Below are 27,043 nucleotides of genomic sequence, written 5' to 3' on the forward strand. Positions count from 1 at the left end.
TGATTGTCACATAGACAATCAGGAAGCCTAGCTGGGCAGCCTGACTCCAAAGTATACACTCTGTGACAATTCTACTCAGTGCCGACACATGATGGATGTTTGCTAGATTTCTGCGGAATGAAGTAATGGGTGGATGTGTTGATGGGTGGAGGACACAAGAAGGCCAGTCTTGGGCTGATATCATTGCCCTGTTATATAATACAGAGAAACCCAGGCTAGCTTTCTTTATTCAGGCCCCCACTGCATCCCAGGGACAATTAAATGGTGACGTCAGGATTTTGTGATAATGGGGATAATAATTGATCATAGCAATGGCTATCTGTATTAGTTTTCTAGGGCTACCATAACAAAGTACCAGTGGCTTCAATAGCACAAGTCTGCTTTCTTATACCTCTGGTGGCTGGAAGTCAAGATCAAAGTATCAGCAGAGCTGGCTTCTGAGGCCTCAACCCTGCGCCCCGCCCCCGCTTCCCCCTCCCTGGGTAATCATTTCTCTGGGCACATGCCTCCCTGGTTGTGTGTCCCAATGACTTCTTCTTATAAGGGTACCTATCAGAGTGCATTAGGGCCACCCTAATGGACTCATTTTAATTTAATCACCTCTCTAAAGGCTCTCTCTCTAAATGCAGTTACATTTCGAGGTGCTGGGGCTCCAACATGTGAATCTTGGGGTGGGGGAGGGGAAGACACAATTCAGCCCATGATGATATCATGAAAGTTCGAGTTAAGGGAAGGTGCTTTGGCTGGAACATAATATCTGCAGAAACTCTGAGGATATGTCTTTGTCTCAGACCTCAGGTCAACTGGGGGTCCTGGGTTGCCTGGAAACTCATCTGGGCCATCTCAACAGGCACTACCAGGCCATCCTCAGGGGGTTGGTTTCTTATCCTTGGGCCTGCTCTGTTTTGCTTATGAGTGATAGCCTTCAACCCAGGAATCATGCCCTTCCATAATAACGTGCTAAAGCAGAGACACAAAGTGCAGGAGGGAGGAGGCATTTCCTTTTTATAGCTCCCTCTCTTTATACCAAGGAAAACCTTTTCAGAACCGTCTGAGCAGATTTTTCTCTCAGTCTCACTGGCTAAATGGCATCACACGACCACCCCTAGACTAATTCCCAGTAAGGAGGAACAGGTGTGCCCTGATTTTCTTAAACCCATCAGGTGACTTCCCCAGGCAGCATGTTGCCCCCAGACTCACACTGGGAATCCATTAGCAAGGAACAAGGAGGGAATGGCTTGGGACAGGCAACCTGCAGTGTTGCTGCAGGCAGTGCAACATTCATTCACCCCCACATTCATTTATTCATTCAACGTGTATTTACTAAGCATCTACTATGTGCTGGAAATACAGCAGTGAATGAAGCAGGAACATAATTCTGTGTCTTCTTCGAACATACACGGACTAGTTGCCAAGCTCTGGAGTTACAGAGGTGGTTACTGAAACTCAGTTCTGCCTTCTTCACTCCCATGTTAGGAGGCAGCGTCTTCATATCCCAAAGGACATACATTTCCCAAAGGGTTAGGGGTCCTGCAGTGGTTCCTGGGATAGCCTTCATGTTGACCATCCAGCCTCCCTTTTCATAAACAGAGATAACAAGCAGCAGCTGCTCTCTGTCAAGAAGCTCTGGCATTGCTCTGGCCCCATGGAAGCCTGACCTCTGCTTTCTAGGTCTTTGCTAAGAAGGGAAGAGTGGGATAAGAGCCTTGTAGGAGTAGGAGCTGTTCTCCAGCCTCTAACCAATGCCATTCCCTGGATGCCTGACACGTACCAAGTAGCATGTAAGGTGTCTGATGAGCAGCATGTCGTTTGATTCCTACACACCCCTGCAAGGAGGTCATTAGCAACTTTATTTTTACAACCTCAGAGATGGGAAGGAGCCCAGTTCTGGCCGAGAGCTCGTCAGTGCATATCCCTCCCCACCATACTGCAGTGCTTGCCGCTTGCTGAAGTCTCTGGCTGAGGATCAGAGGCAGAGAGGAGAGCAAATGTGGGTATGCCACAGACAGGTTTTCTAACGCATCTGCTGCCTTCAGGTGGACTGAACACTGGCCAGTGCATCAGAGAGCAGGACAACGGGAACACAGAAGGAAGTAGCTCACCTTAAACAAGAGCTTTGGTCATTCGTTACCATGAAACAAACCACCCCGAAACATAGCGGTTAAAGCACCTGTCATTGTTCTTACCTCTCTGCGTTCAGTTCTGTGGGCTGATTGGGCTCTGCCGGGCTCTGACTGGTTTCTGCTTTTATCACTTGGGGTTCCTTTTGTGGTTGCAAGTTAGCTGGCTGTTGACTGGCAGGCTAGGAAGACTGGGTCTGGGCCTCTCTCCCTCTCCATGCAGTCTCAGGGCCTGGCCTGACCGTCTCCATGGGATCTCTCCAGCAGGATAGCTGGACTCCTTCCATGACAGCAAAAGCCTCCCAAAAGTGTTTCAAGAGAGAGGCAGCAGGAGCTGCCAGCCTCCTGTAAGGCGAACCCAGGATTGGCATCATTTTACTTCACTGCCTGCTGCTAGTTAGCACAAAGCCCAGAACTAGCCAACGTGGCATGGGAAAGGACTAAGTAAGGGTGTGAACGTGGTGCCTGAGCAGTGTGGTCCCTTGTTGGGCCATCTTTGGCCCTAGCAACCCCAACAGACCTATGTGCACCAGAGGCCCAGCTCTTCTCCTTACTAGCTGAGCACCTGTGCTACTTGCCTAAATCTCAGACCCTCAGCTGCCTCATCTTGAAAAGAGGAATTATAATACCTGTCCCAATAGGTGGCTGCAAAGTTTAAATTAAACTGTAAAAACTCTGATCATGTCCATCATGGGGCTTGGAATAAAGCAGGAGCTTATAGCATGTTCCTTTCCTTTCTTTTCTTGGGCAAGAGAGAAAAATCGGAAAGATCAGCCAATATGATATTCAGAAACTTATTTTTTGACCCCGTACAATGTATACATCTCTGGCCTGTCCCTGAAGGAAAAACAGACATCCATAACCTAGTCTAGGATTTGAAGTTTGCTCTAGGCTGGCTGTGAAGACATGTACACGGTAAGTAATAACTAGTTGCCTATTACAGCTGCTCTAGAAGAGGCCCAGATAGCAAGTATTATGGAGTTCCAGGGAAGGAAAGTGTGCTCAGGCTAGGGAAGGTTAGGACAGAAGGCTTCCTGGAGAAGGGTTGCAGAGCTGAGCTCTTGAGAGTGGGAAGCGTTTGGATAGGCAGAGAGGAGGACCAGTGTGAATGATGGTACAGAGCTGGACAGTTCTGGGGTGGAGAGTGAGGGCAGACTGGCTCTTCCAGGGACAGAGAGAAATAATGACAATTATAGGTGCCGTTTATTGAGAGTTTCCTATGTGTCGGGCATTCTTCTAAGCCTTCGGCACACAGGAATGCATGTCCTCCTCACAAAAGCCCTAAGTAGGTATCCAACCCATTTCACAGATTACGAGAGTGACACACAGAGTTAAGTAACTTGCCCAACCATGGAGCTGGGCTTCGAACACTCCAGAGGCCATAGTTGTCATCACAGCTCCTCTCCACTACCACTGAGATGGGGATGGAAAATGGTTTAGGGATTGGATTGTGCACAGATGTACAATTTGGGCTTCATACTGTGGATAACGATGTCCTGAGTCAAGAGATCATGTCCAATGAAGGCATTAATGTGGGAGCTTAACTGTGCTGTCCAGTACCGAAGCCACTAACAGCACATGGCTGTCTATATAAATTTAAAGACAAATTAATTACAATGAAATTAAATTCTTCATTCATACTAACCACATTTCAAAGGCTCCACAGACACGTGTGGCTAATGGCTGTCATACTGGTGTGCGCAGACGAGACATCTCCATCATCAGGGAAAGTTCTTTTGACGGTGCTGAGCTAGCAGGAGAGTTGCTAAGATGGCATTTATATACGACCAAGGTGGACAGAGGTAGCTATGGCTGCATGACAGGACAGTTTACTTGGTACAAGCATCAGAGAATTCTGTGGGTGGCAATGGGAAAAAAGTGGATTAGCCCATGTGTTTGTTCATTCACCCATTCATTCATTTGTCCCTCAAATATGGAGTGCCACCCATCTGATGGGAACAGTTGTACATCAGAGAGAGGGAAGAGGGGAATGATCACAGACTTGGGGCCTGGAAGCCGGGGTTGCTGGGAGACAGACAGGAAGAAGCAGAGAGCCAGGGGAGGACGGGAGTACCATGGAGGTACTGCCTGGCAGGGCTCCTTCTCGAGTCAGGTTGGGTATCTCCCAGGCTTCCTCCCACGTCACACACACATTTGCCACAAGCTGTCCATGTTGCCTCCAGGAGCGATACAGAGGCTGCAGAAGGGGATTCACTCCCAGAGGGCGGAGGACTAGGTACAGGATCACACACGGTCTGCCCTTCGGAGGGTCCGAGAGGCTCACTGGGCAAGCTGAAAGCCTTCATCTCCGCCCTTTGGTGAGGAAGAGAGGAGTTCATGGATGTGTGCCCCCTCCTCTGTATTTTGGACACACCATATCTTCTAATTCTGGCACAGACCTGGCAGGTACTATATTATCTCCTTTTTTTTTTTTTTTTTTTTTTTTTTTAATTAAGGAAGCAACTGAAGCTCCCTGAGGTTATGCCCATGGGCTGTGGATCACATAACATGCGGCAGAGGTGGGAGATTTGAATGTGGGATCCTCTTACCTGATCATTTGGGGAAGGAGCAAGGAAGAGGAGGCTGCCTTTCCAGAGGCCACCTTTCCCATGGGATGTGTTGCATCCATAATGCAGTCCTGAGGTATAGAAGTAAAGACTGAATTTGAAAAGTTTTTGTGCTATAAAAAGCAAAACAAAACAAAACAGCGTTATTTTGCGATTCTGTATCTCCTATTACAAAGTCATTGCCAAAAAAGTGTTAATATTTCCCTTTGTGGAAATAAGGTTATCATATCTAAATTACTTTGCAGCTTTCCAATTACGTTAGCTTCTAAATGGTGCCTTTAATTAGCCAGGGTGATAAACGGAGCAGATAATGTGGAAATCTTGGTTGGCAGGGTTCAAGGTGACAGGCAAAGTCCAGGAGAGGGGCAGCTGCCTCCCCAAGGGAGAGTGACAGTGGTAAGCTCCAGAATGCCATACTCTCCACAGGCCTGCCTGGCAGAGCAGAAGCAGGGTGTAGGGAGTGGTGGGAGGGCTGCCCTAGGACTCCTGGAGTGCACGCTTCACCACTAAAATGGAAGACCATAATGTACCCCATTAAAACTTAGGAGGGTTCATCAATTCCACAAAGGACTACTAGATGCAGAGACTAGTGTCTGTTGGGTATAAGAGATAGAGAGATGGGACATCGTAACTACTGGACCCAAAGAACTCACAGCCTAACATGGGAGAAAAGAAGGCAAATAAGAAGTATTATAACTATGTGCCACGCCTAAGAGGTAGGAGGGACAAGACTGAAAGGCAGAGGGCATTACTGGTAGAGAAGGAAATGCCCTCTAATGCCTGAGCTGAAACTCTTTAATTTCTACTGTATTGTGCTCAGGCCCAGTCAGTGAAGCTTCACAAAAATTCAACTTAAATAACTGCTGTAGTCCTCATGTTTCAGCCTCCTAACTAATCTTTCCCATAGTTCCTCTTTCCTTCAGCCCCCTAGCCACCGTCCGCCCTATTGCTCACCTCTTGGGAGCAGACTCCTCCTGGCCTTCCTGCCTCCAGTCCCACCCACTCCAGTCCATCCTCTTTGCTGCCACCAGGTGACCTGGCTAAAATGCCAGCCTGATCACGTCACTGTCCTATTTAAAATCCAGAGTTTAGCACAGTGTCTGGCATGTAGTAGGTGTTCAACAAATATTTACAGAATGAATGAATGTCCCATGACTGCACTGTGCTGTCACCATCACACTGGTTTGCTAGGGCTGTCGTGACAAAAATACCACGAACATGGTGGCTTAAAGAGAAACTTATTCTGTCACAGTTGTGGAGGTCAGAAGTCCAAAATTAAAGCATCAGGGGAGGCATGATCCTTCTGAAGTCTCTAGGGAAAAACCCCTCCCTGCTCCTTCTGACTTCTGGTGTGGTTCCCAGCAATCCTGGATGGTGCCTGCATCCAGTCTCTGCCTCTCTCTTTAAGTGGCCTTCTCCCTCTGTGTCTATTCCTCTCCGTGCTCAGATTCCCCTCTTCCTTATAAGGACCCCTGTCACTGGATTTGGACCCACCCTACACCAGCACAACCTCATCTTGATTACATCTGCAAAGGCCCTAATTCCAAAGAAGGCACATGCACACGTACCAACGGTTAGGACTCCCAATGTGTCTTTTTGGAAGACACAATTGAACCCACAATAGTCACTGAGTAAAACAACTTAAAAGTAGAAATTTAAAAGGTTATACATGGACTTATTTTTATAGACAAGTTCTCACAGTTTCTCTTTCATTGTCTCTTGCTCTCTTTTTTAAGGGCTAAATACTTTTAAACTGTGCTAACACAGAAGTAGATTAAATCGCTCTGAGGACATGGAAGCCATGGAAGTTAAGTCCTGTAAATGTCTGTAGAAGGCTTCAGAGAAGAGGTTTATAGTTGAGCTGTTCTTGAGAAAAGGATGCAGGTATACAGACAAGCATATAAGAGGAGACTTTTTTTTTTTTAGGAATTTATTTAGAGAGAGAGCACATGTACATGTAGGCATGGACACTGGGACAGGGAGAGAAATCGTCAAGCAGACTCCCCACTGAGCACGGAGCCCAATGCAGGGCTTGATCCTAGGACCCCAAGATCACAACATGCACCCAAACCAGGAGTTGGACATTCAAGTTGGACTGATCCATCCAGGTGCACCAAGAAGAGGCATTCTTGGAAAGAAAGTACATGTCCCAAACAGCAGAATACCCCTTGGGGGATGGTGAAGGGGGCTTTAGTTTATCTTGGTTCTGGGATACCGCCAAGAAATAAGGATTTGGTATTATAGGGCTTCTCCCTGAGATACACTTTCTACTAGTTCTGCCCCCACCCCTATCTCCAACCTCACACCTTTCTTCCTGGCAAGTCCCTCAAGACTCAGGTTACTAGCTACCTTATAGAAGCAAACAACTTAGCATAGGTGAAAACATGGACTCACCTACATACACATCTAAAAAACCAAGAAAATACCACCCACCATCCTATTGCCTGAGGTCATTATGAGATGGTCCCCAAGTATAAAATTGAAACCATCAGGAAAGTGTGCAAGACACAACTCACTTGTGTGAAACATGTTCATGGGATCTGATCTGGAAGTCTGAGTCTTCAAGTGGGATCAACAACATGAAAAACCCAAAGATAACTGATCTGGTTCAAATAAGCACCAAGTCCATGGCAAGAATCAGAAGATGTTAATGTGCTGTGGGCTAGGCAAGGATTCAAGTTCAAGTAGCTTAATTTGGGAGCTGAAGCCAGGAAATGCCAACAAGGGCATGGGGAAGTGAAACAAAGAGGGAAAATGTCAACAGTGCATCTTCAAGGCTGTTCCCATCGTGGGCAACTGAAGCTCGATCTGGGCTGTTGGGCTGTGAGATGGGGTGTGAGCATGCTTTAGAGTTCTCTTAAGGGATCTGGGTGATGGATCCACCAACACTGGCCAATCAAGGGTGAGAGTTTCTCCCAAGAAAAACTCTTGGAGTTTCTTGGAGAAACTCTCCCAAGAGGTGCAAACTTCCAGGCACCATCAACCTGTCCATTGTGAGCAGAAGGGGGCAAAGAACTACAGGAGCTTGCATTTAGAAGCCTAACATGGTAAGTGTGAGGTGTCAAGGTGAGTCCTTGATAATGCCTGCCACAACCCTCAGGAGATAGCTTAGGCTAAATGCCAAGAACAAGAAGAATATCATAGCAGCGTTGACCAGTACTGTAATACTGAACACATAATAAACAGATGAGGAAAACCACACAAAGTATCCAGCACTGTGGGAATGGTGTAGTAAATATCTATTGAGGGAAAGGAAGCACAGCTCCCACCATGCCTATTCCAAAGCCTTCAGCAGCATGGGAAAGGCCTACCATCTAAAGCTAAGTGGGAAGTATCCTATGAACTAATTATGTGAACACTACAGTTGTGCCTGGCCAAACACCCATCTCCTAGGCAAGAAGCACTTGAAGGAACCACAAAGAAATAAAACTGTATTGGGGTGAGGGGACCATGGGGATTCTTTTGTTATAATGTCTTTTAGCTGAATGGAGGGCAAAGATTCAATTCAGTTTATGACCAATAAAAACGCCAATTCACATAAAGCAATGTACTCCCCAACTCTCCTGCCACTGTCTCCTGCAATCCCTCTTAAGTAAATTGCTTTCTCTAAATTTCTTGTCTCAGTTAACTTTTAGAAGAACCCAAACTAAAATGGATCTGTTCCCAGGACTGGGATGGCTGGGCCATAGGACATGAACAACTTTATGGTTCTTTTCATGGCCTTAAGTCCCCATTTAAACCAAATCCACTCTCTCTGTTTTCGCTTGCTGGTCTCAAAAATCAGGGTTTGGAGGCCCAGGCAGCCGGATCAGACACTGGAAACAGACTCACATGGGTCCAGCCACGTCCTATTTCCGTTCTTCATGTACACAGATGTTAAGGCACACTGGGAGCTGACATCACCAAGATGAATTCCGTGCCCAGGAGTCTGGAATTTATCAGAATGTAAAGAATGAAAAAGTGGAATTTAGCCTGTAGATTTGCGTTTGTTATCAAATGTCTCCAAGCATGTTGCATGAGGGTCATAAATTAAGCCTTTACCCAGGAGATACATTATCGCTGTATGAGGCCTTCCACATAGTTTTCTAATAGAATTCATTAAAACCTTGGCCCTCGGAGATAAGAGAGCAATGTTTTCTGGGTTGCAGGCTATGACTCAGCAATGACATCGAGTCCTGCCCTGGGCTACTGGCAGGGCTACTCCAAAGGGCATGGAAGGGCTTCTGGGAAAGCAATGGGGGCCAAGGGTCAGTCCTGGTGTTGGTTTGAAAACTGGCATCTTTACATGTAGGGCAGGGAGAGACCAAAGAAAGAAGCCAATCAGTCCAGACTGGTAGGCGGCAGATAATAAGCGGGGGACTTAACATAAAATGCTTGTCCTGGGTGCTGCAAGACGAGTTAATCTCTGTCCTCGCTGGCCAAATCTTAGAAGTTTATATGGACGCTTTAACTGGGTTCAATCATGTATACTGTCCAGATGGTTTCAACACCATATCATTATCTTAAGGCTATGTCCTTGGGACAGCTTCTAGAAGTGGGGAAGGCAAGCAGAATGCACGTTCCAAGGACAGGGAGGGTGTGAGGAGCTTCTAATTGCCTGGGTCCCATTCATAGGTCAACTAGCAGTCACATCCTCTTGACCTCTCCCAATACCCAAGTTCCTGGGAGAAGGGACCAGTCTGACAAAGGTTCATTGAGTCTTACTGTGGCCAGTCATGGGATGGGTAGAGATTAAGAGACTATCCCTTTCCTGCAAGAATAAAATGCCCCAAATGTCCATCAGCGGATGAATGGGTAAGGGAAATGTAGTATATCCATACACAAGACATTATTCAGCTATAGAAGGGAATGAATTACTAATATACCCTCCAATGTAGATGACCCTGCAAAATAATTATGCTGAGTGAAAGCAGCTAGACACAAAAGGTCACACTTTTGTATAATTCCATTTACATGAAATGTCCAGAATCCATAAATTCATAGAGACAGAAAGTAGTGGTTGCCAGGGACTGGGGAGGAAAAAAAAAGTTGAATTATGTCAGAGCAAGGGAATAATTTAAAGCCAGGTGTTAAACAACTGTGTTCTCTAAAGCCTTTGGCTACACTGCTATAAGAAACTATTTGCCTAATGCCTTTTCTTTTTAAGATATTATTTATTTATTTGAGAGAGAATTCAAGAGAGAGAGAGAGAGAGAGCGCGCACAAGCATGGAAGAAAGGCAGAGGGAGAGGGAGAAGCCAGCTTCCTCCTGAGTAGGGACCCTAGGATCATGACCTGAGAATGATGTGAGCCAAAGGCAGACACCCAACCAACTGAGCCACCCAGGTGCCCCACTTAATATCTTTTTTGAAGGTTCTAGAGTCCTACCACATTGTGTAGTCAGTTCTCCAATCTTGAGCCATTAACGTCTTATGCAGACCAGTCAACCAGCAGTGTGCTTTGTTGTAATAGTGCAAACCATACCCCTGGTGTCTCCCCATCCTAACCCAAATGGCCTATCAAGATATTTTCCTAAAGAAAATATCACCAAGAGGAACTCTGGTGTTAGTAGTTAAAACCATTTTCCCACCACCGAAGCAAGTTATTGTGTCAAACTCAGTTAATTTGGAAAGCTATCACGAACAACAAACATTACTCAACAAATAAGGAGCTGAGGTGGAGAATGTAATGGTTCTAGAAAACTCTTCATTTAGTTTTATCCTATAAACTTTTACTGAGTGCAAAAAAAAAAAAAAAAAAAAAGAGTAAAGTAGTGAAGTAATGGTCCAAGCTACAAGATGGAGGAACCTTGAAGATCCGAAGCTACCGTGAGAGGAGCTGGTCACAAAGACCGCATGTTATGTGATTCTGTTTATATGACATGTGCACAGCAGGCAGACCCACACACCCATAAAGGAGATTAGTGGCTGTCAGGAGCTATAGGAGGGAGGTTTGGGAGTGAATGCCAATGGGTGAAGGTTTTCCTTTCTGGATCATGAAAATGTTCTAAAATTGATCATGGTGAAGGTTGAACAGCTCTGTGAGTATACTAAAAATCACTGACTTGTATATTTTAAATCAATGGATTGTATGCTAGGTGAACTCTACCTTAATTTTTTATTGAAAGAAAGAAAAAGGAAACTCAGGAGAGAAAAGCATATTATATGAGGCAAGTTCTACAAAATACATGAAGGAACTGATGTTTGAGATAAGTCGTTTAGGTGAACAGGGCAGGACTACAGAAAAAACGGCTCCTGGCAGAGGGAACAGCATTGGTACAGAGAGGCATCAAGGAAGGTCACCAGCAGTGAACTATGATAGAGAGAGCTGGCACTTTGAGCTGTTAGGGGGATGATGGACTCATGGAGATGTTTTTAAAAAAGAATTTACTATTTTGAACAGGTAAGACATTCACATAGTACAAGACAGAAATTTTCAAAAATGTGGCCAATGAAACAAAAAGAGTCTTGCTCCTTCCTTTGTCTCCCAGTCTCTTTGCTCCCTCCACCCCTGACCCAGGCAATCACTACTGCCAGTCTCTTTTAAGTCCTTTGGGAGATATATTCCACAAATACAAATAAATGTTCATAGATATTGTTGCATAAATGGAGTCGAACCATCAGCAATGTCTCATACTTTTCTAAAATTAGCAAAAATCTTAGATATCCCTCTAAATTTCTATAGAAAGAAGCTGCTCATTCTTTTGTGCATTTGGAGAATGTACCAATTTTGTTGACCACTTTCTAATCAATAGACATTTAGGTTATTTCCAATCCTTCCTTCTTTCAAAATTCTGTAATACATAACCTTTAACATACAGCATATTGCACATGTATGAATTTATCTGTAGGTAAAACTTCTAGAAGTTGAGCTCCTGCTTTTAAAATATCGTCAAAATCGATATGGTCCAATTGCCCACAATGGAGGTTGTACCAATTTACACTCCCATCAGCAATGGGTGAGTCTGCTACCCCATACTTGGGGAATGTGTTTGAAAATATTGTCAGTGGCAAGTTCATACCAAGCATTGTATATAAAACTGAGAAGCTTGAACTTGATCCAGAGGTCATGACACCCACTGGAGGGTTTAGGAAGTGGGTGAGGATGGACAGGTTTGAAGTTTTAAGAACTTGTTTTCATGATGATGTCAGAACAGTTTTGTAGAAAATCTGTTTTCTCCAACAGGCATGACTAGTAATGTGATGAGTCAGAGAGGGAGACAGCCATTAGGATTTAAACCATGCTGGGCAGGATGTGATTATCATTTGGGCACAGCCACCACTCTAGACAATAGCACTGGAGATGAGTGCATCTTGGTTTTATTTGTTTTGTTTTGTTTTTGTTTCTTACCATCCCATCACTCTCCCTTTCCTTCCATTTTTCCTTTATCACATACTTCCCACATGCTAACGGCTTCTGGCAAAAAGAGCAATGAAAAACCCATAGCAAGGAATTCTTATCAGAAGCTAACAGCTGATCGAATGACAAGCAGACAGGTGAGACAGCAGCTATCCGTTTTTCTCAAAGACTGTTTTGCAAACTAATTGGACTTGGAACAGGAATTGAACAAAGATCTGGGCAAAGCAAAAATGCAGACACATTCATCCTGAGGCTTTTGTTTCTTAAACAAGAGGCAGTACTATTATTTGATGACAAGAGAGAAGGAAAGATGGATGACAGATGGCTGTAAGGCAGCAGCATAAGAAGGACGTGAGTGCCAGCTCCATCCAGACACTCCAGCGGTGGCTCAAGGATGAGTGCAGTGGGCTTGGTGCTCTTGGGGCTTGCTCTGAGGTTTAGGGCTACAATCTCTAAGCCAGAGGAGGGCAGCTTTTGCTCGAAAAGTCAAGTGGCCTTCAGAGACTCTTGCTATGAATTTGTGCCTCTCGGTCGCACCTTCTATGGTGCCCAGAGCTGGTGTGAGGAGCAAGGGGGCCATTTGGTCTTTATTCACGATGAAGACACCCAGCAGTTTCTGCAGAAGCACATCTCCCAGGACAGGGAATGGTGGATTGGACTCACAGGGAACTTGGTTCAGAATGGAACCACAGAAGGTAGGTCCTGTGAAAGCTGTATTTCATGGGAAGCTTGTGGCTGTGATTCTAACTATTGCTTCTTACACAGAACCTCATGGAACAAATTAATATATCCTAATTCTCATGAGGATACCCTCCTCTTTGACTGTTTTGTGGATCAAATGAAACAGCTCATGCACAGTACCTAGTGTAGAATCTGGCACTTTGCTGACACTCTGCAAACTTTCATTGTTTGAATGTTCCTGAAACTAAGACTAACTATGACTCCTCCAGTTCTTTCTGGAATAGTCCCAGGAACGATCCTTAGTCCTTCTCATCCATTATCACCTTCAATCTCTAAGATAACCAGTGAGATAACATTGTTGCTTCTATTTTACAGATGAGAAAACATCTCAGGAAATAATTAGGAAGCTATTTTCAAAGCACTTCCAGGGGACCCCTGGGTGGCACAGTCAATAGAGCATCTGACTCTTGGTTTTGGCTCAGGTTGTGATTTTGGGGCTGTGATCTCAGAGTTGTGAGATCGAGCCCCACGTCAGGCTCTGTACTCAGCACAGAGTCTGCTTCAATTTCTCGCTCTCCCTCTGCTCCTCCTGCCACCCTCTCTCTCTCAAATAAATAAATCTTTTTTTTTTTTTTTTTTTAAGAAAAAGGCACTCCTACATGCCTTTCCCCATTTCTTAAGGATTAAAGCAGGTTTAGAACTTGGCATCATTCCCTTCACATTAGACAGTTTCATCTTAATGGCTCTCTCAGAAACTCTTCCTTACCTTTTACTTTGTGAGGTGTCCCTCCTCCAACCCCAGTACAGTCGAGTCCTTCTCTCTGCACCTGTAGGGCCTTGTCCACAACCTGTGAGGTTACTTCTGGCATAACTGCAACTTTTTACGTGTCGCCTTCCTTCCCAGACAATGAGTTCTTCGAGGCAAGGAAACATATTCTGGCCATTTTGTTTTCCCAGTGCCTGTACATAGCAGAGAATGGACAAATGAACATTCATATTTAACCCTTGCACCCGCCCACGAGGTACACATTGCTACTTTTATCTTATGGATGAGGAACTTAAAGTCCAGGGGGAGGAAATGGTTTGCTCAAGATGATGCTGCCAGTGAAGGGCAGTGAGGACTCTGCCCGTGTCCCGGCATATCACATTGCCCTTTCAAAGCTACTGGGTTTTAGAAATGAGTCACTCGGTGTGGGCTTCTATATCAGAGTGGATGGAAAGGCTTAATTAGGGAACAGTTGGAGAAGCTTGTTTTAGGAAATTCATAGTCTCGGGATTTGAATTCTAAAATGCATCTTCAGGCAAGATCTATTGAATGGTTTCTTGACTTGTAGACGTAGCAGTTGTGGATTTCTGTATATTGAACATCCACTCATGTGCAGTTAGAATTGCGTCTGTTCGAAAATCACCAAGAGCTACCACATGGCTGTTACAGAGCATGAGGTAGCTCTGTGTGGGCTGACATGAAACCACTCCTAAGATTTAATGTTATTTAAGAAGACAGGGTGCCGGGTACAATACGATGGCATTTGTGTAAATTGATTTAAGGCACTCATAGATGCTGATAGGTGGATATCAGTCAGTCTGGATCAATTCACAAGAAACACACCAGTAATGGGAGTACCTTGGAGGTTGGGAGAAGGGAGATGTTTTCATTTTATATCCTTTTTCACTTTTAAATTTTTTTAGAAAAAAATTTTAAAATTTTTTTAAAAATCCATTTGTATGGATTTTTAAAAATGAATAAATACATGTTTGAGTCTTCAGAGTAAATATTTTGTTTGTTTGTTTGTTTTTAAAGGTTTTATTTATTTGTCAGAGAGAGAGAGGTAGGGGGAAAGAGCGCACACAAGCAGGGGGAGCGGCAGGCCGAAAGGGAAGCAGGCTCCCCACTGAGCAAGCAGCCCAATGTGGGGCTCGATCCCAGGACCCTGGGATAGTGACCTGAGCCGAAGGCAGACACTTAACCGACTGAGCCACCCAGGCATCCCCGAGTAAATGTTTTATATTTAGTGTTTTCTAGATTCCTAGTGTCCTCGAAATGCCTTTGTACTACACGCACATGCACAGGGCATTTCTTCCAGAGCACACCAAGGTGTTCCAGGGGCTGAAGAGTCTCAGAGTAAGGAAAACTGCTTCCATTTTAACTCAGCATGGCCCAGATATATTTGACAAGGGCCTCTGTCTCTCTACAGAACACCTTTGAACATACTTCTGTGCTTTTTTAGATTATGGTGAGACAGAGCTGGAAGCATCATATACTGAATCAAACCACTTTGTTTGCGCTTCCTGATGTGGCACCCTGGTTTGTAGGTTGAGTTCTTCTGCCTGGATGTTGGAAGGTAACAGCTAGCAAAGTCCCTTCATTGGCATGGGAAAGAGAGGTGTTCTGCCCGTCAGCCTTGACTGAGCACCTCGTGCTTCCCAGAGTTGAGCTGAGGCCAGCCCTGTCCATAAAAAAGGGTCAGAGAAACATTTCTAAGTCTTGGTGGTTGTGTTCCCATGCCCAGGGTCAGGGAGCTGGCTGGACACCTCAAATGTGATCTACAGCCACTGGCGCGGAGGACAGGCCTCTCCTGCCCCAAACACCTGTGGTTACATCCAGAGAGACGCTTCCTTTGGGTGGGCGGCCTCAGACAACTGCACGCAGCCGTTCGCCTTCATCTGCGAGTTTGGTGAGCTGGTCTCTGTTGTGGGTCTCCCTCCTTCTGTCTCTCTGTGTTCTCTATGTGTCTCTGTCACCAACTCTGTCTCTGTCTCTTTGACTTTGTGTCTCTGTGTCTGCTCTGTGTTTCCCTAAATTTCCACCCATCTCTGTCCGGGTGGTGCTCTGTGCCTGTCTCATATCATCTTTCCAGCTCACACCCTGCCTCTCATTGTCCAGTTACCTGCCTACCTGCTTAACTGATTTCATTCCCGTCCCTTTTCCTCTCAGATACCTGCATCTAGGAGCAAATGCCCAGCCCTATTTACTCTCTTTTTCCACTCTTCCAATGAAGGAGATGTGGTCCCAGGAGGCTGTTCTCACTCACCCTTGATTCCTGCGACCCTGGCCGGCCTGGGTCTGAGTCCCAACCGTCCAGCATCCCAGACTCCTGAATTCTCCCACTCTCCACTCTTGTGTCCTTTCTAGCTGCTGTCCATGGTTGAACCCCTTTGCACCCGGGGCCCCTTCCCTGGGGACTCCGTGTAAGAGCCGGCATGAGAGGCCTATAGTCCCACCCTGTGTACTGCCTGCAATGTGGGGCCCTGGTGTAGGGGCCTGGTCTTAGAGCCTCAGGGCCATGGCCTCCTGACTTTCAAGCCAGGCTTGACAGAAGCTTTCAGGCTTCCTGGCTCAGTCCCCTCCTCCAAGCCCCTCAGTGAAGAATCCTAGCTCCCAGGGCCCACTCTGGGTTTGGGTACTTACAGAGCCCCCTGCCTCACTTCCCCTATGTCTGGGTTTAAATAGGTGTCATGTAGGCCCCTAGCCTGGCTAATTCTGAAAACTTGCAGCTTCGGGGACATGTGGGTCATAAAACGTCCCCATTTATCACAGCCCTGCCAAAGCCTGCTCCCCTTCTGCACCCAACCTGAAACGAGTCTCAGAATCTGCCAGCCCCCAGGATCTGGGAGTCAAGCTCCGAGGTCACACCATGAACAGCTAACACGTATCCAGCGGGACCTCCAGGCACAGAGCTGTGCACTCTGTGTGCATTCACCAGAGGTACTCAGAAGTGCCTCTGCTCTTCTGTTGCAGGCCCATTCTAAAGCTAAGAACAGTGAGGCTCAGAGAGGATAAGCTCCTTGCCCAGGGCCACACATCTGGGAAGTGACAACCTGAGTCTGCCTATTGTCAGAGAGACTGGCAAATGCAGGGTCGCTGGCTTTGGGGATGGAGGAGGGGTCACAATCCAACAAACGTGGATACCTCTAGAAGCTGGAAAAGGCTAGCGAGCACACCCTCCCCTAGAGGGTCCAGAAGGAACCACCCCTTGATACCAACCTAGTAAGACCCACTTTGGACTTCTGATCTTCATAACTAGAGGATGATCAATCTGTACTGGCTTCAGTCATTAGTTTGGTGGGAATTTGCACAGCAGCCGGAGGAAACAAACACAGATTTTGGTCTCATCCCCTACCCTGTGACATTCCCACCAGGCAGACAGGACTGAGTACGGATCCAGTTTCCTACTTTCTGGCTCTGCTGGTCTGAGCCAGATTGTTCTTTTCCAAAAAATGTTTACTGAACATGGACCACATGCCAGGACCTAGCCTGGAGTGGGGTCTCAACACAGTGACCCCCATGACCCTGATGTTCTTAGTGAGGAGGACAGTAGCCCAGTTTCTAGGACTGGTATAAAGACTCATTCATTCAGCAAATGCTTGTTTAGCATCTATCATATGCCAGGCGTTGCTTTCAGAAAAGGCTCAAGGAAGGTACCCAAAATAGGAGAATATAGGGCACCTGGGTGGCTCAGTCAGTTAAGCGGCTGTCTTCGGCTTGGGTCGTGATCCCAGGGTCCTGGAATCAAACCCCACATGAAGGTGGGGTCCCTACTCAGTAGGGAGCCTGCTTCTCCCTCTGCCTGCTGCTCCCCCCCTGCTTGTGCTTTCTTTCTCCCACTGCCCCATGTCAAATACATAAGTAAAATCTTGAAAAAAATAGAATATAGTTGCCAGTTGTATAGCCCTTACTCTGCAAGTATAAACTCATTTAATCCTCCTACAGGCCCTATGTGCTGTGGTGCCAACTCTCCCCCATGCTGAGGGGGCACAGAGAAGCGAAATAATTTGCAGAGGGTCACACAGCCAGTGCATGGGTGGTGCAGACCAGAGCCGTGTTCATGCCCACCACGTTCTATTTCTCACCCCTGTGGACCCAGCTCCTGCTGTGTCCCTTCATCACAGCCCTGACCCCGGACACCCTTCCACTTCCCATCAACCTGCCCAGGCATGACCGTGATCCCTCCTAAGGTGTCCCCTTTCCTTTGTCGCAGGTGCTGGCCAGAGTCTAGCCTGTGACGGCCTCAATGTCACCATGCACTGCGGCTCAGGGGAGGTCATCCAGATCCAGGACGCCTTCTACGGGCGCCACACCCCGCATTACTGCACCCAGGGTGCTACAGGCCCGTTGGGGGAGGAATGCAACTGGGCCGGCGTCAAGGACGAAGTGGCAGGTAGGACCCAAGGACAGCTCTGGCTATGGAGGAAGGGCAGTTCCTGGTGTCCCATCCTCAGCAAAAGGGTCTGGAAGGCTTGAACAAGCTTCATATCTGGGCCTCCAACATTAGGAAAATAGGCCAGTCTCTGCCCATAGCACCATACAAGGAAGCAAGGAAGCCATGGCTCACCTCCTCACGGGACAGCAAACCCACCTGCATGGGCGAAGGGGGCATTTTGCTCCCCCACTCCACTTGCACGCAAGAAACATTACTTTTATAAATTTTTAAAACTTTCTAAGTACTCCAAACATATATCATATGTATTATATACAAATATTTCAGTGAACTCGCACAGATTCACTACTCTTCATTGTTAAATCTTAACATTATGCCATATTTGCTTAACGTCCCCTCACTACAATAGTGAGTATGGCTTTAAATTTGCTCTTATCCACGTTGATACTTGTACCAGTTTATTCGTTTAGTCTGTTGTATAACTATACCATAATGTGTCTCTTTCTCTGTTGAGAGCTGAATGGGTTGTGTCTTAATCCTTGCTATTATGAATAATGCTGAAACACACATCCCTGGGGGTATCTCTTGTTCATATGAGAAGGGCTCTGCATGGCCTTGTTTTTCTAAATTAGATGAAATCTTCCTCTAAGCTACACTTGCCTGGTGATAAGGGCTCAGTTTCAGAGATGATGGGGGTTCCCTGCACCCTCCTGGGGGGTGGTGCAAAGTTCTCAGAAACTCTAGACACAGACACAGGGGCCTGCCTACTCTCTGCTGTGGTTAGTAGTGTCGGACCTGCAAGGTGCTAGGAAGGCAGGTGGTCTGTTGCTTCTGGGCCAAGTAAGGACACAGCAGTCTATGCCCAAGCTGAAAGCTCTGGGGCCTCAGGCTGGATCTCAACACACGGGCTTCTCAGCAGTTCGCCAAAGGGCTCTGCCCCTACCCAAAGGCCCTGTGTAGCTTCAGGGTAGAATGCCCTGTACTCCCAGAACTTGGCAAGTAGCCTCGTGCTTGGTTTGGGGAAGTCTGCCGTGTCTCCCTCTCCACGTCTGGTCCACATCATCCCTGGACCCTTAGAGCATATAGCGGGGGAAGGAAATGCTGAAATCTGCCACCTGGCCCCCACCCACTCTCCTTGTTGCTCTCACATTCCTAAGGCCATGCCCCCTCTTGAGAGGGAAAGGCCTGGGCTGAACGGGCTGAAGGGTGTGCCTCCCTCATGGAGACCTCGAGGGGACTCAGTGAGCTATTTAAGCAAAGGCCCAGAAGCAAGTTCCCAAACCTTGCAGCCCTACCCCAAAGAGCACCTTGGAAAGGAGCCCTGCATCCTTCTGGGAAGGGTCAGAGGAACAGAGCTGGGCAGGATCCCAAGAGAATCTGTTCGTATCTAAGTGCCATGCTCACTCATTCATTGTCAGGTGGCCAATAAACATTCGTTGAGCCCAACATTGTGCCAGGCTCTTTCCTGCGCTCTGTGAATAAAGGGAGGAATCAGTCTGTTTTTCAAAGAGCTCGCAATCTAATGGGGAGACAGATATGGATACAAGCAATTACCTAACACTGTGCTCAATGCCACAAAGAAGGGAGAAAAGGTTTTATGTATTTACTCATGCAAAACTTATTTTGCATCTGCTATGTGCTGGGTACTGTTCTGTGCACTGGAGTAGAGATACAGCAGTGAACAAAAACAAAGCAAAACATTCCCTCTCTCTTGGAGACTGTAGTCTAGGGCTGTGGATGCACATAGTAAGGGCACGGAACTCTGACTAAGGAGTGTATCAAGCTAGGTCCCATTAGGAAAACAGAAACCATGCCAGGCCTTTCAGCAGAGGAAATTCAATGCAGGGAATATATTACCCAGCATGGAAGTGCTGAGAAATCAAACAGGGGATAATGATACCACCCCAAGATTAGCAGCAATGGATAGCCACTGATACTCCTATGGGCCAGAGGGATGGCTGGAGGGGATGGACTTACCAAAACTGGAAGTCAGGGCCCTCCAGCCACTGCTAGAATCATGGTGGAGGCTGAGGACCACGAGGTGGAGGCGAGGACCACGTGGGAGGACCTGTCCAGAGACAGCTGCGGTCAGAGAGAGGATGAAAAGACAGGATGAAAAGCATTATGCATGAAAAAAGAAAGAAAGAGAGAGAGAGGAAGGAAGGAAGGAAGGAAGGGAAGGGAAGGGAAAGGAAAAGAAAAGAAAAACACTGCCCTCTTATGTATTCCCATCTGGGATAGGCAGAGGTATGGCCCCCGAGATTTGCTACCCTAATCCCTGGAACTCTAGGTATGATGAGATATCATGGCAAAGGGACTTTGCAGATGCATTTATGATTCCTAATCTGGATTATTCACGTGGGCACAATCTAACCACATGATCCCTTAAAAGCCAAGAAGTTTCTCTGGCTTCTGGAGAGAAGAAGGGGCTGATGGAGAAATCAGAGTTCAAGTGTGAGACAGATCCTATAGTACATTGCTGACTGGGAGATAAGAGAGGGCCACACACTAGGACCAGGGAATGGCCTCTAGGAGCTAAGGGGGTTCCCAGCTGACACCCAGCACAGAAGTGGGAGCTCAGTCCTACAACCAGGTACTACCTGCCTGTCCTCTTCCTAGGCTTCTCTGTAGGCATGTAACTCATCTGCCTGGGCAGGAGGGAGAGGTGTTGGGATGACCTGAAGTTTCTGGCCTGGGTTCCCCATGCTTCTGCTTTTTGTGGGCACCTGGACAGGATTCCTGATCTTTCCCCTCTTTGTCAGTTCTCAAAACGTAAGTTCCCACGTTAGGCCATCTGACTGGATGCTACTGGACCGGTGGTTCTAAAAGTGGGGTGCCTGGGCCAGCAACATCAGCATCACCTGAGAGCTTATTAGAAAAGTAAATTCTTACACAGCCTCCCCCCTACCTTCTGACTCAGAAGCACTGGGTGTAGGATCTGGAAATCTGTGCCGACCAGAGCCCTCCAGGAGATGCTGGTGTATCGTAAGATTTGAGAACCCCTGTACTAGACCCCTGAGCTGCTTGAGGGCAAAAATCCTACCTCTCTCTCCACCTAGTACCTAGGTCACTGTCTGGTCTTCTGTGGATGCTTGCAGATATTTCTTGGGCGGATGGTGGGTGAATGAATGAATGAACGAGCGGGAGGTTATCCGTCTCTGTCTGAACCTGTCCCTTTTTGTCTTTGACACTGTTCTCCTGCTGGGATTTGGGCACTTCCCAGGCCAGTGCCAGGGGCTGCAAGTATGCCAGGTGGCAGCAGATGGGACCTACTTTGGAGACCTGTGCCCCACCCAGGGAAGCTACCTGTGGGTGCGGTACCAGTGCCAGGAAGGTGAGTCCTCAGCAAGAAACAAGGAATTCCCTTGTTTCTACACCAGGTCCAGCCCCACTTGGAGCAGAGGGAGGAGCCTCCCATGGGAGCCGATCTGTGTGCTAAGAGACTTCCTGACTCACACCTGATTCCCTGCAGCTGAACCCCCTGAAGTGGCCTAGTGTCATGGGGTAAAGAGTCTGAGGCTATTGTTGCAGAAATGAGCTGTCAAGCCAGAAATAAAAAATGTATAATTTTTAATTCCCAGGACCCTTCCAATGAAATATCATGGGTGACCCAATAAACACGTCAGACAAAACCAGTATTGCATGACTGAAAGAAGTTAAAAGAGGTCTCGCTACCACACCCCATGCCCACTCAACCACCACCCTGCCCATAGGCTGCATTTTAGAACACACAGGGACTTTTAAAAACTACAAATTTCGAAAGCCATAAAAATAGCCCATATTACTACACTTTATAAAAGTTTTATAAATCAAGAAAAAAGAATTCCTCCCTTCAATTCTACAGTCCTACTCTCCTTAAGGAAACCACCGTTAAATGTTTAGTTTAGAGTAAGTTCTTCTCTGCTTTTTAAACTGTTTTCATAGACGTGACTGTGTATGAATATATATACATAAAATGTAATCATGTTAAATATATTAGTTTATAGCTCAACATTTTTTTTTTTTTTACTTCATAATATATCCTGGATGTCCTTCCCAGCCACAACCTTATTCTTTTAATGGCTGTGCAGTATCCCATCATAGGACTGTGTCAGAATTCATTGGACGGACTGGTCCCCTGCTGATGGACATTCAGGTTGCTTCTGATTTTTGCTGTTAAGTGTCACTCTGTAGCGCTCATTCTTGTGCATTTATCTTGACATGTGCCTGGTCATTTTTAGAGGCGAGATCCCTAGTAGAGGAAATGCTGGGTCCTAGGGTATATGCTTTTTAAATGTTAATCGAGATTGCAAATTACACTTCAAAACGGCTGCACTGATTTACATTCCCACTCAAAGTGTACATGAGTACCACTTTCCCCTACGCCATTGTCCAGGGAATTAGTCACAACAGCACCAACAGAAAGGAGAGAGCGTAAGTGATGGTGCAGGGAGCTCTGAAGGGAAGAAGTGACTCAGGGAATGCTGGGGTCCCCAAGGGCCATCCGAGAGAGCAGGGTCCGTGGGTGTAGGAGGGAGGACCGCAAAGAGATGAGGAGAGGACAGGTTTCACCAGCAACATCAGTTTGCTAGACACGCTTAGGTGGAGTAAGAGCAGGATGTCTTCATTCTATTTTCTGGGAAGAAGAGGCCATCGGGTTTGGCAGTGGTTTCCATTTGGTGGTTTTGCTAATGGACAAAGGGTACCTTTTGGAGGTCCGCCAGTTGCAGTGTGACTGTCATTGGACCAATGTGTTGCTGCAGCTAGTAGGTATATTAGGTCTAGAGACCTTGGAACAGATTTCCTGCCCCAACTTTGATTTCATATATCCTGCCCCCTTGTGAACTAGTGAGTTCTGATCACAGTGTTTCTGATTTGTAAAAGGAGACTTTATCCAGCATTCCCCCATCCCGTGCCCCCCACCACAGTGCCCAGGAGGGCCTAGCAACAGTCCAAGTTTCCTCAGACAGCTGTGAATCAGGACAGCGACAACTTCCTGAGCAGCTCAGGAAAGTTCTTTTCGCTTACATTCAGCTCCTTCTATCTCTTCCTTCCTCGTTAGTGCTTGGAAACTGAAAGATTATGCTGCACAATTAGCCCAGGCCTGTATGAAACCCTGGCAAACTCTACCTCACTCCCCATCCTCCAAGCTAACTTTGAAAGCTCAGTTTTATAAAATTTAATGTGCACTAAATGGCTTACAATGAATCATCAGCCACCTTAGCCCAGTCAATTTTCCTAAAGGTGCTTGGCCTTTTGTCTTTTTAAACATGATAAAATACATTTAGACAATCAATAGAATCCTGGTTAAATAAATTAGGGTACATTGTGCAGCCATTACAAAGAACAAGGCAGCTCTAACTGAATTCATTCAAAACAATCTCCAAGATATACTAAGTGAAAAAAAAAAAAAAAGGAGGGTATCAAATAGTGAATATACATCATGGACCATTTGTATAAATAGGAAAGCATGGATGTGCTTGGGGGGAATGTGTAGATATCCCGAAAGTGACCCTGGATACTGGTAACAGTGATTGCCTCTGTGTGTGGGGGGGGATATGCTGAAGAATGGAAGGCAGGGTTTCTTTTCATTCTGAACCCTTTACACATTTCAAATTTTGTAACTTGGTCACCTATTACCTATGAATTCAAAACAAAATTCAAAAGAACTTTAAAAAGTAAAAATAAAATTAAGAAACCTTTGAAAGCCCCACCTAATGATGAAGGACAAGTGGATATGAGAGAGTAGGTTTTAAATAGAAGCATGCAATTTTGATTTCTGATGGCACACAGCATTTCCCTTTTTGATCTGCAGGCCTCCAGCTGATGGTGTCCAAAGAGAGTTTCATCTTTGACAATGTCACCATCTCCCTGACATGGCTCCTCTCTCCCTTCATTGGAAACCTGTCATGTATAATCAGTACAGGAGATGGCCACACTTTCGATCCCTACTACCCCCTCAGGTAAGAGGAATCTGAGACTTAAGTAGGGCTGTATCAGTCAGTTTCTGCTGCATAACAAAACATCCCAAACTTAGTAGCTTACAGTATTATTTCTCTGGCTTCTTTGGATAAGCTAAGTGGCTTTGCTTATCTGAGCCAGTTCACCCTGGGGGTGGATGTCCTCAGAATTCCTCACTTGCATGTCTGGTGATTAGCTGAATGTTGGTTATGGGTGTGTGTTTCTCATCACACAACGGGCTAGCTTAGCCTCACTGGCATGGTGTCTGAAGGTTTCTAGCAGTAAGTAAGAACAAGGCCTCATGTGCATGCATCTTTCAAATCTCTACTTGTGTCATGTTTTCTAATGTCTCATTGGCCAAAGCAAGTTCCATGGCCAAGCCCAGGTTCAACAGATGGAGAAACAGACTCCACCTGTTGATGGAAGGAATGGCACAGCCACAACACCAAGGGGCATACATTCAAGAAGGGGAGGAAGTGGCACTCACAGGTTTTCTCATGATGGAGGCCCCATGCACAGTCACGAAGAGCTGGGTCCTTTTGGCTTGGTTCTGGGTAGATTCTCTCCCATGTGACCATCCAAAGAGTCGGTAATGAGGTGAAGAAGCTCACCTGGGTGTGGGAATGTTTTCTGTTGGCAAGAATGATAAAAAAATAGTAGCAACATTAAAAACAGTCCAGCCAAGCAACTTTCACATATAATCTCACATATAATCTCATTTCACCCTCACTGCAACCCTATCCAATAGAATAGCCACCTGCCACATGCACTATTGAATAGTTGAAATGTGGCAGGTCCTAAGATACACTGTAACTGTTTAATATATGCAGGATTTTGGAGATTTAGTTCCCTCCATCTAAATTCCCATAAAAAATGTAAAATATCTCACTAATTTTTACGTTGGTTGCAGGTTGGAACGAAAGTATTTTAGATATATTGGGTTAAAGAAAATAAATTATTAAACTTAATTTTACCGATTCTTACTTTTTCAATGTGGCTATCAGAACATACACACCTACAAAGTAACACGGCTCACACTGTTTTTCTATTGGATAGCGCTGAGCTAGGTAATCATTAACTTGTTTTTACAGACAAAACCACTAAGGCTCAGAGGGGTAAAGCAGCACTGCCCAAGCCATGCAGCTAGTGAGTGGCAGCATAGTGGTGCAAGACAGGACTGTCAGGCATCAAAGCTGAGGCCCTGAAGCCCCCCCAAGATGGATTACACAGCATGGGGGCACCAGGGCCTGAAGGGACTGTGCTCTGGATCCTCTAGGGGAGCAGAGCCTCCCCAGCCTGATAAGAGGCTGAATCGAGTTCATAACATTTCCAAGTCTTACCTGGGCCTGGGGTAAGCTCTTTTCTGCTCTGCTGGGTGCCTGAGAATGTTCTAGAATTTTCAGATGCTCATTGGGTTTGGCGGCTCCTTCCAGGAGTCCTGAGTTCAACATGAATCCCCAGGGAAATCCTGAAGGCCCTAACTCCACAACGTCTGCAGCTCTACCTTGTGGGAGCTAGAGGTTCTGAATCCATCCCTGTGCACGCTCTGCTTGCAGGAAGCCCTGGGTGGGGCGGGTCCAAGAGGGGCCAGCTCTATCTGTGGCCCAAATCTGTCCCACTGAGTGCCAGTTTCAAACTCAACAGTCCTCAGTGGTCTCAGACATCCTTCTGTGCCATCAAAATAAAATGCCTTCTCCGGAAGGTTCTAATGCCAGCAAGACAATCCCTGGTCTTAGGTTTCTATTTCCTTCCCTGTTGCATTTACATTGATGACTGCCTTGATTGTTTCCTGGAGTGAAATGAGAAATTACATGTGAAGATACTCTGGGGAAGAAAATGTTTAAGTGACATAAATGCCCATGGCCTTGTTCTGCAGGTTTCTTCCTGCTTGCTACCATTTCATTGGTAAAACAACAAATGCTCAGCTACACAATCTTCCAGCCCCCAAATTTTAAACAACTTGCATTTGGCATTAGTCAAAATTGACTGTCAGTAGCTCTCTAAGACGTTTAGTTAAACAAGGACATCCCAGTAATGAGCAAACAGTAGCGAAAAACTGGAGAAAATGGGACAAAATGCTAGTATTTGTCAACTCTGGATGGTGAGGCGAAGGGTGTTTTTATCTTGTTCTCTGGATTCTCTGTGGTTTTTTGATAATTGAAGAGAAACAGTAATCAGTTTTACATTTGCAGTCCCTCTCAGCATTAGCTTGAAGCCAAAGTCACTGAAATTTTCTTTCCGAAAGAAATAGGTGGTGACAGCATCTGCCATCACTCCTCTCAAATAATCCAATTTCATCTATTTTAAAAACTTGTTGGACTTTGAAACTACCTGGCCACCACCTTCTATAATTTTTGTTAAATTTGGGAGATGTATTTCTGATGCTTTTTTAGCACGAGCAGCCTCAGCTAGAATTTTAGGAATGGCATGAAGTTTAAGTACACAGAAGTCACATAACTTGTGTGACCATCACTGTGGTTTTCTCTCATGTGTTTGTACAGAACCCTGCTTCTGCTTAACTCCTTGTTAAGCTAAAACCTAAATCAGACGAGCTCTGTTGTAGACAGCATGAACTGACTGGGGAGAATCCAATCTCAAATAGAAACAGTGTAATAAAAGTCTAAGAATTTCTCTTTTAGAAGCTCCTTTTCACCTTGCATTTCCCATGTCTTGTGTTCATTTGAACCTAAGGCTGTTTTGCTTTACTGTTTGTTGTGGAAAACTTTGTTTCTGAAATTTATTATGCACCTTATGGAACAATTTGTGAAGGTGAAAGTTGTCCTTGTCCAGTGTTGGGTAACTTAGCGCCACCTACTGACATATTCGGAGATTGTTGTCATTTTGGGGTCTATTTAGAGCTGCCTCTGCGCACAGTTGAGTCTGCAGGGGAGACTTCCCGGAAATCGGTAATTCTCAAGACAACATGAAACGTAGAGTGACCTAGATGTACACAGAATGTTGGGAGGCTCAGAGGAATTATGTGGAGGGTGAAGTGATGGTCACAAAGGACTGAAGTCTTTTGGGGGAACCAGGCAGGACCAGAGGAGGTACAGCAAGGGAGGTCATGGATGTGAAGGGGTTGAGGTCTCCTCACCGAACTTAGAGCCCCGTAGTACAACAGGATTTCAGAGGTGTGTGGGAAAAAATGAAAGACAATGCTGGAAAACTCAAAAGGGGTATGCTGATGAACAGCCTTGCTGCCAGCCAGTTTAGAGAAATTGTTTTTGGAGAATATGTA

The 27,043-nt window shown here is 46.0% G+C and overlaps 1 protein-coding gene and 1 long non-coding RNA gene across 3 annotated transcripts in view; one reads left to right on the forward strand and one right to left on the reverse strand.

Moving 5' to 3' along the window:
* Positions 1-27,043, forward strand: part of LOC131817481 (polycystin-1-like protein 2) — a 163,109-nt gene that overhangs the window by 58,655 nt on the left and 77,411 nt on the right. Inside the window, exons 3-6 of the mRNA XM_059150871.1 lie at positions 15,217-15,381; positions 17,686-17,865; positions 21,089-21,199; positions 23,660-23,807. Coding sequence (XP_059006854.1) covers positions 15,217-15,381; positions 17,686-17,865; positions 21,089-21,199; positions 23,660-23,807 — 604 coding nt within the window. The remainder of the gene's footprint in view (positions 1-15,216; positions 15,382-17,685; positions 17,866-21,088; positions 21,200-23,659; positions 23,808-27,043) is intronic.
* On the reverse strand, positions 87-25,971 carry LOC131817489 (uncharacterized). 2 transcript variants are annotated; one of them, XR_009348532.1, is made up of 7 exons: positions 25,146-25,971; positions 24,293-24,435; positions 13,473-13,666; positions 4,670-4,800; positions 3,766-3,975; positions 2,187-2,465; positions 87-2,102 (listed from the first exon to the last, which is right to left on the reverse strand). It is a non-coding gene; the product is annotated as an uncharacterized LOC131817489 (long non-coding RNA). The 2 variants fall into 2 exon arrangements; XR_009348531.1 differs by having other exon boundaries at positions 87-2,465.

This window comes from Mustela lutreola, chromosome 16, assembly GCF_030435805.1.
Source record: "Mustela lutreola isolate mMusLut2 chromosome 16, mMusLut2.pri, whole genome shotgun sequence".
NCBI classification, from domain to species: Eukaryota; Metazoa; Chordata; class Mammalia; order Carnivora; family Mustelidae; genus Mustela; species Mustela lutreola.